General features: G+C 34.1%; 1 protein-coding gene across 12 annotated transcripts in view; it reads left to right on the forward strand.

Annotated features, from left to right (window-relative positions):
* Nucleotides 1–17,194, forward strand: part of BCAS3 (BCAS3 microtubule associated cell migration factor) — a 703,083-nt gene that overhangs the window by 325,889 nt on the left and 360,000 nt on the right. For 7 of the 12 annotated variants that reach the window (XM_024234725.3, XM_024234724.3, XM_024234729.3 and 4 more), the window contains 2 exons: nt 1,518–1,668; nt 12,703–12,747. In XM_024234725.3, the coding sequence (XP_024090493.1) occupies nt 1,518–1,668; nt 12,703–12,747 (196 nt within the window). The remainder of the gene's footprint in view (nt 1–1,517; nt 1,669–12,702; nt 12,748–17,194) is intronic. The other 5 variants (XM_024234727.3, XM_063718802.1, XM_024234731.3 and 2 more) reach the window with 1 other exon arrangement.

Here is a 17,194-nt window from a genome sequence, read left to right on the forward strand (position 1 = left end):
TTACAGGCACTGGTTTATTCCGTAACACAGAAAATGAGGTAATTTTTATAGTTTCTCTATAAACCCATCAATTAATAAGACTCACTAGAAAACTACAGTAATTGAGAAAATGTGGTATTGGTGAAAGGCTACACACATAGATCAATGGAACACATGGATCAATCCAGAAATAGACCCACATGTATATGGTCAGTTGGTTTTTGACAAACATGGAAAGGCAATTAAAGGAGAAAGGATAATCTTTTTCGCAAATGGTGATGGAACAATTACACTTCTATATTAAAAAAATGAACACAATGAACCTCAACTCTCACTACATACACAAAAATGAACTAAAAATAAATCACAGTTTGCTTTTCCCCTGTCAAATCAACATTGCACTGGAAGTTCTAGGTAGGTCAGTGAGGCCAAAAAAAAAAAAAAAAAAAAAAAAAAAAAAAAAAAAGCATCTAGACTGGAAAGGCAGAAGTAAAACTATCTGTTTTTTGAGGATGACATAATTATGTGTGTAGAAAATCCTCAGGAATCCAGAAGACATTATTAGAACTAAGAAATGAGCTCAGCAAAGTTGTAGGATACAAGATCAATGTACAAAAGTTACCTGTATTTCTATACATTAACAATGAATAATCTGAAAAATGAAATTAAGAAAACAATTCCATTTTCAAATTGCATGAAAAAGAATGAAATAATTAGTAGTAAGTTAACCAAAGAAGTACAAAACTTGTACCCTGAAAACTACAAAACAACATTGAAGGAAATTTAAGAATACCTGGATAAATGGAAAGGCATCCTAAGTTCTTGGATTAAAAGACATATTATTGTGAAAATGGCAGTATTCCCAAAATTGATCTCCAGATTAAATGTAATCCCTATCAAAAGCTCAGCTGGCTTTTATTTAGAAATTGACAAGGTATGGGGGAACTAGCAGATTGTGTTGGATGTAAGGACCTAAGCAGGGCAACAAACCACTTTAACTGTCTTTAGAAAGATTAGGAATTCAGCCCTAATTCCCAAAGACTGAAATATGTTAATAATTAAGCCACACTTGGTGTTACCACAATTCTTCTTTTTTGTTTGTTTGTTTAGAGACAAGGTCTCTCTATGCCACCTGGGCTTGGAGTGCAGGGGTGCTGTCATAACTCACTGTAACCTTGAATTTCTGGACTCAAGTAATCCTCTTGCCTCAGTCTTTAGTAGCTAGGATGACAGGCATGTACCATAATACTCAGCTAATTTTTGATATTTTTTGTAGAGATGGGGTCTCACTCTGTTGCCCAGGCTGGCCTCAAACTCCTGGCCCCCTGCCTTGGCCTCCCAAAGTGCTGGGATTACAGGCATGAGCTGTCCAGCTCTCCAGGAATAGTTTGGTTTCTTCTCATCCACATAATTGTAATTCTCTTGGCATCAATTCTACCTTTGATGCCTTTCTTAAATGATTACTGGAGTCAGTGAAAATCCTATCGGAGATAGAGAACTTCCCTCGGTGATGCTTTTCTTTATTTTTCTCTTTGTAGGGAAACTGAACAGCCAAGACTCCTATAACAATTTCACCAACAACAACCCTGGCAACCCTCGGCTCTCTCCTCTCCCCAGCTTGATGGTAGTGATGCCTCTTGCACAAATCAAGCAGCCAATGACATTGGGGACCATCACCAAACGAACCGGGTAAGGCCTTAGGCTTGGTGCTTTCTTAACAGCTGTTTTATAGGGTTGAATGAATAAAAATCAAACATACTTTTTCTTTGTGTGGTTTTTATTATGTTCTTCATTTCCAGCTGAAATGAGACTTAATGGCATCAGATTAAGTACAAAGCATAGAACTTGCACAAGCATACTTGCACACAACCATGTATACACACATCCATCGAGAAAAGCAAAACAGTGACAAGCTGTGAAAACTAGTATTGGCTAATCAAAAACAGATCCATCTACTTCGTCTTATCCTTACTGCCTTGTGGCTTTGCCTGCAAGTACAGTTTCATTTTCCTGGCTCTTTCGGGATTTGAAATGACTCCCAAATTTTGACAGATACAAATACGGAGAGAACCTTAGATGACAACCATCTTTTTAATACTTTGAAAAAAATCTATATTGAGATATAATTTACATATAATAATCTGTCATTAGTGTCAGGACAATGTGATGTCATTGGTAGTTTTCAAAGCCAGTGCACTAAGATTTGGGCTTTATTTAAGATTGGTCATTAACTTCCTTAAAGACTTTTGATGACTCACTTGATTTATTTGTGCTTATTTTAGCAATTTGCTACCCCTTAGGAATGTGAGATTATCACTTCATTAGGTTCCTGAAAATAAACTGCTAGGTCTATGATATCATTAGATATTCAATTGTATATTAACACTGGAAATCCATTTTATATCAGAAAATATATGTCTATAGGCAAATTATTTGTTTTCTATAATGAGCAATCCTGAAGTTTAACCTAATTTGAAAGGAACAACTTTTTTACATTTCTGTATTAAAGTAGTCAGGAGAAAACCCTGTCTGGCCTCAAACAGTCCTCAAGTTCTTTCTAATGAAAGGAATATATTAAATTATTTGGCTGCTATGTCAATATATCTTAATTTTGTTGTGCTCAGTATTAATGTGTTTACAGAGGTCACTTTTGTGAGAAGAAATACTCAGTAGTCTCAGGGACAAGGCCTTTGAGCTCCAGGTATCACCATAACATAGAAATTGACCCTGTAGCTAGGTGGAGTGGTGTTTGTATATAAAGAGATCCTGTTGCTGCATGCAGACATAAAATTGAGTCTGTGGCATTTGCTGTATTTTTCATCTACATCCCAAATCAGACATCTTAAGGCACTAATAATTTGGTCTGTGTATCTATCTTTTTAATTTTTTTCAGCTTTTTAACTCCTTGGGTCCAGGAAAAGTATAATTTTAAATTGGATTTCAACTTTCTCTTCCTCTGTTTATTTTAAAATAAGAATAATGGCTGTGAATAATGAAGAGGTTATGTCCTTTATATTCACAATTAGGTTATTTTTTCGTTGTATATTACATTCCTAGGATGTAGAATCAAAAATGGGACTAAATCTGGAATCATAAAGTTTCTTTTTTACTTACCGAAGTTAGTCAGTACATAATTGTATCATCTTGATTCACTCCAGCATTGTACAATTCTCCAAAGTACTTACAAATTTTAGCCTGTCTTTTCTGAATCTAAGTGAAACCATCCTCAAAATTGTTTCTCTGTAATTTAATTTTATATTCAGAGTGAGGGAAATTTAAGAAGGTTCGAAAGGCTCCTGGAGTCATAAAAGCATATTCTGGTGCTTTGTTTCTGGTGTGTGTTTATTTAATTTTAACGTAAGAGCTGTCCTGTTTTATAATGCAAAGAATTAGCTCTCTTTTTCTAATGAGCTTCTCCAAATATATCTCTGAAATAGTAACTGAAGTTTAGTGCATAAAATGATATGATGTTAGAATTTAGTTCATAATATTTATGGTGAGGGGTAGGAAGTGAGTCTACTTTTTTATGTAGTATTTGAAATTTTCCATAAGATGATAAAATCTCTCGCTTTCTTTCTCTCTCTCTCCCTCTTACGACCTGATTTCTCTCTACACTAAGATGAATAGAAACTATCAGTCATTTGATGTCCTCCTGTGTTACCACACATTATGCATTTAGATAAAATTCTTATGTTTCCTTTTCTTATAAAAATTTGCTCTCTGTTCTCAGATTTTTGGAGCACGTATTCTGTTGTGTTATGAACAATTTATTAATAAGGGAAGTGTTATCAATTTGAGTTATTTTATGTGCTTTGAAACAAATGTTAGTTAAGATACTTGTATCATATTGTTTACTAGGCTTTGTATCTTAATTTATACCATTTTATTTCTGCCATAGTTTCAAATTCTTTTTAGCATGCCTTGTATTGAAGTGTTTAGAGAGAATAACTGATACTTGTCCCACAACGAGTACTAGGTTTTAATTTACTTGTGACATAGTTTCAGACTTACAGAAATGTTTCAAGACTAGCCAAAGGAATTCTTGTATACCCAAATTCCTCAATTTTTTTTTTTTTTTTTGAGACGTAGTCTTGCTCTGTCTCCCAGGCTGGAGTGCAGTGGTGCGATCTCAGCTCACTGCAACCTCTGCCTCCCTGGTTCAAGTGATTCTCCTGCCTCAGCCTCCCTAGTAGCTGGGATTACGGGTGTGCGCCACCACACCCAGCTTATTTTTGTATTTTTAGTACAGACGGGGTTTCTCCATGTTGGCTAGGCTGGTCTCGAATTCCTGACCTCAAGTGATCCACCTGACTCGGCGTCCCAAAGTGCTGGGATTACAGGCATGAGCCACCACGCCTGGCTCCAAATGTTAATAGATCAACTTATTTGCTTTATCATTCATATTCTCCCTCTGCCTGCATAAACACTAACACGTCATTCACGTTCTCTCCCTCTGCCTGCGTATACACTAACATGTTACGTTTTTTCTAATTGTCTTACAATAAGTTTCAGCCTTAATATACCCTTATCCCTACATACTTCAATGTGTAATTTCTAAAGGCACAGACATTCTCTTATATAACTGTAGTACAGTTATCAGAAGAAGAGATCTTGAACGTATTTCATTCGTTTTTTTAATTCCACATAATTGTTGTCTATAATGAATTTTCTACTTGTAGCATAGCTTTAGTGTACTACAAATTACCCAACCTACTATTCCTTTTTTCCCTTGCCATCTACTATTTTTTATCCCTTCCTATTAATATAGAGTACAGTGACTGATAAGACTTTGATGATAATGGGCAGTCATAACTTATACTTGACTGTTGCTAGATGACAAGACTCAATATCTTTAAGCCAGAGGTCCCCAACCCCTGGGCCACAGACTGGTACTAGTCCCTGGCCTGTTAGGAACTGAGCCGCACAGCAGGAGGTGAACAACAGGCAAGTGAGCATCACCACCTGAGCGCTGCCTCCTGTCAGATCAGCGGCAGCATTAGATTCTCGTAAGAGTGCAAACCCTATTGTTGTGAACTACACATGCGAGGGACCTAGGCTGCACGCTCCTTATGAGAATCTAATGCCTCATGATCTGAAGTGAAACTTCCATGAAACCTATTCCTGGTGCCGAAAAGGTTGGGGATCACTCCTTAAGCCACTCTCTGAAGAGTTTGTTGATTATACTTGGAAACTACTATTGACTTTTCTGATCATTCTTTTACTATAAGTTATCTAAACATTTAATCATAAAGTTTTCAGAATATAATATATGGTTTGATTATTTTAAAATTTAACATTTTCACTAAAATACATGTATTTTGCCTTGTCAAAAGTAATATTTGATTCGTGAGAACCAAATATATTCTGTGAATTTTTGTTTTTGCCATATGCCGAGTTTTGAAGCAAATCTCAGACAATATTTCATCCCATTAGCTTTCATCCTATTAGATTTTAAAGGCTATATTTATTTTATTAAATTTTTTTTACTATGACAAATTCTGAAGACTGGAGTTAGCTAATTTCCATTAATTATTGGCATTAAATTGTATTGTATTTGCTGAGAAATCCGATGGCTCCATTAACGTCACCAGGGTGATGAGCACATGAGAGTTTTCATTTTCCGTGTCTCTTTTTATTCTGGAAATTCTCATTTACTCAAGCTTTGCTTTTATAAAATTCCTTTCCTAGTATTTTTAAAATAAAATCAACAAGAAGTATTTGACATGGATTATGTAGAAAGAGAACACAGAGTGACCCACTTATAGACAGATAAATTATATTCTGTTTTCAATATACCTGATAATGTAGTTGGTAAAATTATGTACTTAGGTTAGATAAGTTTCCACTTCATCTATGTCCAAGGTAGTTTGCACATAGTCATAAAATAACCATAAAGCGTTATATTTCTAAAGTAAAGATTTCTAAAGATTTCTAGGATCCAGTAATTAAATATCCAAATTGAGACAGAAGCCTCAACTTAAACCTTAAGGGGACAAAACGTGTGTTTACCATATTCAACATCTGCCTTCTTATGTTTGCAAATATATATGCCTGAAAGCCTGTGCAGTGTCAGGGACCATCTGTCTCACTGTGAGACATACATGAGGCCAGTAGAACTACAAATAGCAGAAGACAGATGTATTTACACCTTCTTGTTCAGTACCTTGAAGCAGCACTTGGAGGTAATAAGGCCTGTTTTGGCAACAGCTGCTACTTAACTCCATGACAGTATACATTGACGGAGGTAAAAGAAGTGTTAGACATTATTTGGCTCCAATAATCACCCATTCAAACAGACTCTGTTTTCTTTCAGTTTAAGACTGGAGGTTTAAAAAGTCCAGGTTATCACATCCATCATGTTCTTATCATATATAAGTAAGAATAGTTCTCCTAATCTATTAAAAGTGAAATTAGGTGCCAAGAGGTTGCTCCATATATTGGATGTTAGGTTTTGTAGTAGGGATTTATTAGCAGCATTTCATAGATGTTTGGCATTATCAAGTGAGTGATCAAGTTTTAAAAAATACTTTCTATGTAACAATTCACAAAAAAATGTTCATCAATGAGCTTAATTTTATCTGCTTAAATCTAAAATTATTTATATTTACAAATTATTTTATGGACACAAGCAGAGAACAGTAAATTTCAAAAAGAAGTCATGGTGGGTAGTTCCATGGGAATAAAAAATATTAAAATTGAAAATGAAGTTACTTCCTTGCTCTTACTAGGTGGACCACTTTTTGTGAAGTAAACATGGGATGATTTGCTCTCTCGTAGGTTTCCTTTTCCTTAAATGGAAGTAGCTCCTCATTTCTTTCCCCCTCCCCATCTTTATATTTACTCATTTCATTTCTTCTCTTTTCTTTTGAGACAGAGTCTTGCTCTGTCACCCAGGCTGGAGTGCAGTGGTGTGTGATCTCCGCCCACTGCAACCTCTGCCTCCTGGGCTCAGGTGATTCTCTTGACTCAGCCTCCTGAGTAGCTGGGTCTACAGGTGGGTGTGTGCCACAATGCCTGTCTAAGTTTTGTATTTTTTGTAGAGATTGGATTTCTCTATGTTGCCCAAGCTGGTCTTGAACTCCTGGTCTCAAGTGATCCAACTGCCACAGCCTCCCAAAGTGCTGGGATTATAGGCATGAGCAACCGCGCCTGGCCATGTTTATTCATTTCTTTGTGAAGATTTAGGTGGTTATTAGGAACCTTCAGATGCACCCTGTAGAAGTAGATTAAGTAATATAGTGGAAAAAATATGGAATTAGGAGTCTGAGGCCCTGGCTTCTTCTCATCTGGGTTCTGCCACCTATTTGCCAGTGTGTCCTAGGTAAATTTCTTCACCTGAAAAAAAAAAAGTTTATATATATGGATTATAATCTTTTAATCCTTATCATGTATGAGTTTCTACCAGTTCTTTGATCCCATTTCTAAGCCTCAGGACTGTTGAGCAGCCGTAAGCCAGTGCTGATGAGCTCAGGCCCCACTTAGAAAGCATAGATGCTTTTAAATGATATTAAATGGAAGCATTAAATAGCATTTATTCAGACACATCCGGTTGATATTTGTAGACCAAATCTACCATCAGACTTGGCTATGTGAGTAGGCCTTGCAGAAGGTCTATTCCTTATTTTAATTCAATTAGGTACACCTTGGCTCATTTACACAGTTTGGCCTGAGCCTTAAACTTTATAGGCAAAGTTCGGAGAATTAAACTGGAAATATTTGGAGAAAGACCCACTAGATACAGATATAATAGCTTGGGTAATTCCCCACCTCATGTCTCTGCCTTATGTAAGTACCAGTTCTTCATAGCTAAGCAATGGATGTTTGGTTCTAGATATTAAATAATGGACAATGTATTTTCATTGGAATATATATGGATGTGACTACATACACAGTATATTTAACATAGTTTGAGTTCCAATTTTTCTCCTACATCAGTGGAGTACTTAAACCACACCATACTGTAAATCTGGGAATTTTTTTTGGATGATGTCTACTATATACCATATATGTATTTTTTGTTGTTTGTTTGTTTTGTTTTGTTTTTGATATGGAGTCTTGCTCTGTAGCCCAGGCTGGAGAGCAGCGGCGTGATCTTGGCTCACTGCAAGCTCCACCTCCTGGGTTCATGCCATTCTCTTGCCTCAGCCTCCCGAGTAGCTGGAACTACAGGCGCCTGGCTAATTTTTTTGTATTTTTAGTAGAGACGGGGTTTCACCGTGTTAGCCAGGATGGTCTCAATCTCTTGACATCGTGATCCACCTGCCTCAGCCTCCCAAAGTGCTGGGATTACAGGCGTGAGCTACCACGCCCGGTCTATACCATATTTTTAAAAGTCAGCAGGCATAAATTTCTACAGAAGTTTGACATTATTTATGTTATGTTCATCTCTTTTTTTGCCGCATATAACAGAATTTTAACACTATCAATGTTTTTTTCCTAATGAAAAGTCACCCAGGCTCAAGTGCAGTAGTGTGATTGTAGTTCACTGTATCTTCAAACTCCTGGGCTCAAGTGATCATCCCACTTCAGCCTCCTGAATAGCTGGCACTACAGGCCTATATCGCCGCACCCGGCTGATTTTTAAAATGTTGTGGAGAGATAGGTCTTGCTGAGGCTAGTCTTGAACTCCTACCCTCAATCCGTCCTGCCTTAGCCTCCCAAAGTGCTGGAATTATAGGCATGAGCCACCATGCCCAGCCTGGTAATGAAAATCTTCTAAATCTTGAGTTTATCACTTAAAATTGGGTATCATGTGTATCTCAAATTAGACACTTACCTGTTTTAGCTTCAGTTTCCCCTACAGATCAATAGTTGACTACCAATAATACCATAGGTCTCTTTGGTAGGGAGCAATTAAAATTAATGAAAAATTCAAAGTATAACTTAAAAATGATATTAGGAATAATTTACTGATATGCATGTGGGAAATGCAAGTTCACTTCAGTTGTTGTTTTAACAGAGAGCACACAGAATTTAGAAGTCATTAGCATCCCTAGAATTTATTTTTAGAGAAATATGGCTCTGCTTCAATATTTGACACATAATGTTGTATAGCTTTTTCTCTGCTTCATCTCTGTTTATTACGTTTAATATTTATATGGGCTCATTCTGATGTCTGTTCTGTGGCAGTGCCTGAATTGTCTTAGGACATGATTAATTGAAAAATAAGGTTTATAGAGTATGTTTATAAAATTTGTCTCTTAGATGCCAGGTACTTCTTTAACTCTGGAGATGATTGAACAGAATTGTTACTAATACCTTTTAGCACTAGAGTCAGATTATAGAGGATTGGAGGATTTCAAATCAAATTTGCTTTTTTCTCATATTAAAAAAATTCTTCATATTTGCCTTGTTTTCAGCTAGTAAGATTGAAGACTTTGTGGTACCATGTGGCATTCAACAAAACGAATCTGTTGAATGACTTACATAGTGTTATGGTATATTATAAAACATAATTCTTTCCTATCTTCTGGGAGTCTCCTGAAGAAATCCCTTGAGAACTAATGGCCAGGTCATTTTACGGTGGCCTATATATAAGTCTGTAATATTTCTGGATTTTTAGTCTCTTGACCAGATTTTCCTGAGATTTAAAAATCAGAATTCAGCTCAAAAAGGATATAATTATGACAAATTGAGTAGGTTTTATATGGCGGGATTGTTAAGCCTGCTAAAATTTAATGGTGATTGGAAAACACCAATTATTCAGGTTTGAATATAGTAATTTGGGTTGCCTGTGTTAATAAAGAGAATATTTCATTCAGTATACACTCCCACTCATATCATCTCTTTTTCTTTCCACTCACATCTCGCTTTAATACAAAACTATAGCTGTGCACTTTTGGGAGGGGGGAGGGAAGTCATAGGTGAAGACAGCTGGATCATGGATTTGTACTTTGTGACTTTATGTTTTCATTCCTTTGCTACTGAGGAAAGATGAAGCAGGCACATTTCAAAAGAACAGCTGACACTATCCATACAAGACGGTAATTACATCAGTCGCTATAATTCTTTGGAGTTTGTGGATCTTCTTTTACATGTATATGGCAGAGCTCTAGCTTGTAGGACTAGGCCAGAGGCAGATGAGTATAGATTTTATACATGCCAAGTGTACATGCTAAACTAGGTTCTAACCTTGTCTCTCCAGTCCCCTTTCCCCTTGAGTTCTGTTAGCCAGTGAATCCTAGTTTGATTGAATTAGGATAACTTTAAACTAACACAAGTGGGTCAAGTTGTGAATAGTGAACCTTACTGTCTTCAAACTTAACAATGATGTTATTTATTTAGTTACAGACCTGTAAACTACAGTGTCTGAGTTTTATGGTGCATTTTAGGATCATGGGACAAGGAAGTAGTTGGAGAAATCTCCTTTTGGTAACATGTTACTGCCTGGAAAGGAAAATCTCGAGGTTTTTTTGTTTGTTTGTTTGTTTTTTTTAAGTTTCTATATTTTTCTTTGGCTAACGTATGTTTCCTTTTTACATAAAAGGAAACCTAAACCTGGAAGAAAGGTATTTACTGGCTCTACAGGTAGGGAATATCAGATGGTCTTTTGAATTTTTAGACACTTGAAGTTTTTGTTTCATTTTTGCTTGTTTGGTTTTTGCAGTCAATGGAAAAACCTTTTAAGTAATAAGGACTAAGTTAAACTTCTAAATTCTTTATAATAAATCAATAAGCTGATGTTCTGGATGAGATGGGAGACTGCCCTGAGTAGGTACAATGTACACTAAAGAGCAACGTAAGCCTGGACATTCCAGATTACAGTCACTTCTGTCAGAATCATTTGGACAATTTGGTTAGTTCAAGTGTCTTGCCTAATTAGGTGAAATTAAGAGAAGTTGTATACTGTGTGATAACGAAAACTTCTTCGTTTTAGAGGTATTTGTAGGCATATAGAAATGGCGTGAACCATTCCTTTTCCTATCATTTCAGAACGGGATCACTATTCAGTTGAGAGATTGTAGTCTTCAAGTAGTTTTAGTTATTTAAATCTGTGTTTGTCAAACTGCAAGCTGAGCTCTAGTAACATTTTGGTTTTGAGGTAATTAGTCATGAAATCATATAAGGAGATTATGGCCAACATTTTTTTTCTTTAATGAAGTAGAATAGAATAAAATGCAGTTCTGCCACTGGTTCTGTGGACCAGCAGCATTGCTGTTACCTAGGAGCTTATTGGAAATACAGAATCTCAGATCCCAGCCAGACCCACAGTGTTAGAATATGAAAGTATAATAATAATAAAATTAAAAAATATATATAAATTCATCTGAAAATAAAAAAAAAGAATATGCATTTATCTGCATTGTAACATAATCCCAACATTAATGTTTATAAAACATTGAAATAAAAATAGTAACATTTATTACAAATAACACATTCATTAAATTATTGTTTCTGTCTTGTTTGCGTATACTCGTGCACATACTGGCTTACACCTTAAATTGTATTTCTATGGGTTCACAGTCAAAAAAGTTTAAAATCTACTATTTTAAATGTGGATGCTGACATCGTATCGCTGGGTATGTTCTTATTCTAACTGAGAGAGAGCTATCCTTGCTTGGCCTTGGCATCATCTCTAAAGTTTTGTTTTATTTTTTATCTATCCCATTTCTCCTTCTACCTCACTTTCTTCTAGTTATCTCTTATATGTGTCTGTTCCTTTCTTTGTATATAATGCGCTTCAAGCCTCAAAATTGTACTCACTGTCGTGAAAACATTTTTCTCAAGTTTTTCTTTGTGGTCAAATATACTCAGTTTACTGGGAAAAAAATTAAGGCTAATCAGCAGGATTTTAATTTTTTAATTCTAGAACCAATTTTGAAGAAGGAAATACCCACGTTTTACCAATGTGCTTTTCTCCTCCATTTGTTATGACTTCCAAATGTCAAATGTTACGGTACCATTTGGTTTGGATATCATTAAATCACTCAGTTTCTTTATGTGCAGATGTGCATGGCATATCTTAAATGCTGGGAACAGAATTTTGAGAAGAAATATGTATAACATTGAAGTCTTACTTTGTATCCCAGTTGTATTTAAAACAAGTGATTGTAGCTTCAGTTTACTGTGTGCTAACCTAATCTAGTGCAGACCAGGTAAAGGAAGCTAACCTCTTACACCACTATTACATCCTAATTTCCTGGATTGTGGCCAAAAATAGAGAAAAGTTATACTAGTTGTACTTAGTGTTTTTTCCTTTGACCAACAATATACAATTCAACTTACGACAAATAAGCAGCTTGAAAAATATGTGCCTCTTTCTGTGGTTCTGAGACTGGAACCAGTGAAAAGCAGACAATTCATATCAAATTTTTTATCCAGTCATCGTTAGCTAATTTTAACCATTTTGTGTCACACAGCTACACATTGGTTGCTATTGATCTCACTCTTCTCCATCTGGTTATTCCATTTAACTTATACCTTGTTTTAAAGGGCTTCAGCAGTAAATTTTATTTTAACTTAGAAATACTACAGGGGTGCTCCAGAAAAGGGGGAGAAATAGAAAATTTTGAATCCCTAACTCTGAAAATTAAGGGCCTTGTTACTACACATCATTCTGTTTATTGGTTATATCAGACAGTATGTACAGCAGAATTGTAAATGATTACTAATTTTTTAGTTATTTTTATCCATACTCTATAACAATATGATATACATGTATTTGCTAATGTTAAATGAGTTTTTCTCTAATTTTTTGTGCATTTTTCCCCCTTTTCCATGAAGGCCTTATCTCTTTGGAGCGGGGTGTTTTTCCATAAAAGCTCCATGGTGAGTTCCAGTTCAGTCCCGCATGCCTCATTCATTTGCTGTACTCTCAAAAAGTAATTTGTTTTGTAGTTTTGTTTCCAGTTGCATGGCCTGATCACAGATAGATGCACCAAGTTACTGAATAATTTGTAGACGGAACATGAATGTTGATATTTAAGCTTTAGAAAAGTGGTTTTCTTGGTTTCACTTCATTCTTTAAAAAGTAAAAAACAAAAAAAAAAAAGATGAATTTTTTTAAATAGAAGAATTCTCTCATAATGCTCATAAATATTACAAGACAAGGCTAACACCCGAGTTTAAAGCTTTGAGTATTATGGCGTTAGAAGTTCCCTACATATCATGCATAGCACTTGAGGACATGATTTATTTTGAAATATAAATATATTTAAGGTATACCAAAATCACCTTGTAAAGTTTTTGTTGCATTTTATTTGGTCCTAAAGAGACAAAAGTTCTGTTTTTGAATAGTTTAGGTATTTAAGGAGCTACATAATGACAAAATATATATTTTACATAAAACCTCCTAAATAATTTATTATTTTGAGTTATTAGCACATACTCATCATAGCTTAATTATTTAGTAAATTCTTTCATATCAGTGCATAGAATGCAGCTTTGTCAGTCTTAGACAGGAAGGTTATAGAAGAGAATTAGAATGTATTTAATACTTTCATGTAAAGATGGGAAGTAGAATGTGTTAAGAATGGTATAAAGTGTTTAATGGTTAAGAGTCAGACTGCCTGGGTCTTAGATCCCAATTCACACACTTACTAGCTATATGATTTGGGGGGAGTTTTCTAAAACCTTTCTATTTCTTATTTCCTTATGTATTAAATGTACCTACGTAATGGACTCACTATGAGTATTAAATAAGCTGATACATATCTCAGTATGTGTTAGTATATAACAGTGCCTGGCACATAGTAAATGTGCAGTAAATGTTAGCTGCTACCACTGTTTCTTTTCCTGTTTCAGGGAAAAATACCATGTTTCAAAAGAAGCTTATTTAAATTAGATTATGTTTTTCACTTTTAAGGATATGTTAACCAGTGCGAAGTTTTGAGAAATGTAAGCTATATTAATTTTATTAATTTAGTCAGAATACTGAAAAGAGTTCTTCACATATGTGTAGTTCTCATAACTGCTAACTGGGGATCGTTCATACTGTTCTATTACACTAGAAAAAAACATTCCAACGTTTTTTCCTCTTGGACAGAAAGAAGCTTAAATAGTTCTTTAAGGTTAATTATTATTTGACACAAACTTATTTCAATGTTTATATGCCATAGGAAGATCTGAAAATTTTGTTATCGATTAATAATAGGTGACATAAAACAAATCAACATAAAATTTTCCTCCTTGAAAATTGTAATTAGAAACAGTTTGCAAAACTATTCTAAACAAATTCAGGATATACAAGAATATACGTGTCATGAAAGTCAATCTTTATTCATTTTGTTAACCAGATGTCTTCTAAAAACAAATAAGATACACAGATCTTACTTATGAGCCTTCCAGTGATCAGTGAATTTTAAATGCCACATTCAACATATAACAAAATTTCTTTGTAGAGTAAACTTAGAATTAAATTCCATTTTAGGATAAATTCTTCTTCCAAGTACAAAGCAAAGAGTTTTAGTATGTTAATAAAGATTGAAGTTTTGCATAGAAGTAAAAGATGGAATAACAACTGTTGTATGTTAAGTAAGTAAAGTTCATTCCTCCAACAGCTTATGTGCTCCTCACATTTAAGCAAAAGCACTTGTCAACCAGAAATGATTTGAGGTTGAAACAAGATTAAAAGAGCCAGATTAAAGAAAGGGATATATGAAATACAGTAGACTTTTAAATCATTGCCTGTCTTTTAGAAGACTGCTTTGTGGTTTGTTTGATGCCATCGTTAGCTCACAAGAAACTCGTTTTTAGTCACTTATACTAGACTAAAAGGTCCTCCTTTAAAATGTTACTTTCCCAGTGGTGCATGTTTTTTCCATTAAGATCTTAATGAAACCTCAAATTAAGGCAGCAAATGAATATAAATTTGACAACTTCTTCCATGTTGTTTATAAGAGCTCCTTTGTTTTAATAGTTTTTGCTATTTTTCCATGTTATTTAGCATTCAACCTGAGAATGTTTTTATTTACTGTTCTGAAATAAAACATTATATGCTAAATAAATATGTTTTTAGTATATCCAGTTATAGGGTAATATATGTATTTTGGATGAAAAATGAAATTTTTAAATGAAATGTAAATTTTCTATGAACTTTTTATTAGTTTCAAGTTGCAACATTAACACTTAGCTAAGAATTTGCTTTTGGCATATCACGATTTCTGCTAGTTCTTTATTCTCCATTAAACAGGTTTAGTCCTTTACATTCATGTACTTTCAGATGAGTTGTTATAAAATATAGTCGTTCCCTTTGGTAACAAAATAAGCTTGTTGGAAAGTAAACTATGCATCTTCAACATTTTAGTCACTTTGGACTTCCCTGGTATTATGTGTCGTCTAGGTTAGTTTAGGATATTTGAGTTTGGATGACTATATAAAATAATACAAAAGAATTACACATATAACATACTTTTTTAAACATAGGAATTTAAGATAAATAATTCCAGTGTGAATTTTTGAATCTGAATTTTGCTTTCAATATTACAAATAAATAGGAATGTATCAAGCTCTGAATTTGCATGTAGTATTGTATTTAAGCTACTGTTATTTTTGAATTGCTTATCAAAAAACATACATGACAGGTAGACAATGGGTAGTCCGTATGAGTATATTTCTTCCTCATAAAATGTTTTCATATTATATAAGGGTAAATTTTAAAGAATTAAAATTTGCATATTAAATTATAAAGTTTTAATTAGCGTTTTCTAAGAGTTTTGATCAAGCTATAAACAGTTCATGTAAACCAATCTTGTTCTCTTAAATATTTTAAAATTTTATGATTTCATTTTTTGAAAGGTACGATTTATATGGAGAGGAGAATTTATTCTTACCTGCCACATTTACACAAATCTGTTAGACCTTTAAGAAACATTTATGACAGAATAGAATAATTTTAGACAGATTGTTAATATCTTTAGTTATTTAAAATAAAATGCTTCCAGTTTTCCCATTTATGTCTTATTTTAGAAACTAAGATTGAGAATGAGAGAAAACTTCTAAAAGAATACAAAGAATATTTTTTCTTCCTTTATAGAAAGCTGTTATACCACTTGTAATACTTACATCAATATTGGGTCTTACATTTAAACTCAAATATTGGCTATTCTTTTGTGTTTTAAAAATGAAAAGAAACGGTGCTTCTGTCTGATGTTAGCTCCTTCCATGCTTGTGTCCTTCCACAGAAGGCCGTGGAGCACATTGCTGCTTATCATGCAGTCCACAGATACTTCACATCTGTCCTATTCAGATGGAGATCATTGTCCTGTAATTTTTAAGCAGATATCGTTAGAATTTTGTACTCTTTTTTTTCTCTCTTTGCAGTTGAGTGTGGAGAAAAAAATAGGCCAGAGAAATTCAATATGTTGACCTGGCTGGATTACATAATAAAGGCCAAGGGAAGAAAAATGGGGAACTTCAGTAGCCTTTGCAAATATTTTTGAAGTCCTAGTAATGTTAATATCCCTACAACTTCCTCTGATTGCAGTGAAAATGATTCTCATTCTATGATTAGACAGTTAAGCGTTTCCTCAGAAGAAATGACAAAGAGTTAAACTCCTGATTTTTAAGTTAGCATCTTATTTGTTAATTTGGTTATTCGGTTTTTTTGTTTGCTTGTGTGTTTGTTTTTCTTTTGATTACACTGATTCGTATCAGGCTTAGTAAATATGATGTTTTATGATTGTCATTTTTTGAGATGCTGAAAGTTGAATTTATTCCATTTTTTCTTTTATTTTTTGCTTAAAAGTTAAGTCAAATTTTTAAAAAATTATTGAACATGGGGTTACGTGTGAAAAACTAAGGGTAGTAAAGGAACAGGAATTATCAGTAGAAAGGAGTCCATCAGGAGTATGTCTTGTTCTCATGTATAACCATTTCAAAAAAAAAATGGATGAGTCCACATAATCAGTACAGTTAAACTTTTGGGCATCAATATAAATTTAAATATTTTTCTATCATTGTATTATTAACTTAATAAATGATTAAATAAATGAGGGAAGGCATCCAAACACCCAGAGAAATTCTTTCTAAACTTGCAAATGTTCTGTAATGAGATTTTTTAAAGACCCCTTTTGGAGGAGAAAGGGAGATATTGAGAACAAGATAGAAAAAAAGGGTTAGCGTTGGAATGCTTTCCTATGAGGATTGGGTCAGCAATCTGTAAATTTACATAATATACAAAGCTAGCACTTTTCTAATACATTCACATATGTATCATTTTTCAATGTTTTATCTTTCTGTCAACAAAAGGTTATTTTGTGATAGAAATATTCTAGGT

Source organism: Pongo abelii, chromosome 19, assembly GCF_028885655.2.
Source record: "Pongo abelii isolate AG06213 chromosome 19, NHGRI_mPonAbe1-v2.0_pri, whole genome shotgun sequence".
Lineage (NCBI taxonomy): Eukaryota > Metazoa > Chordata > Mammalia > Primates > Hominidae > Pongo > Pongo abelii.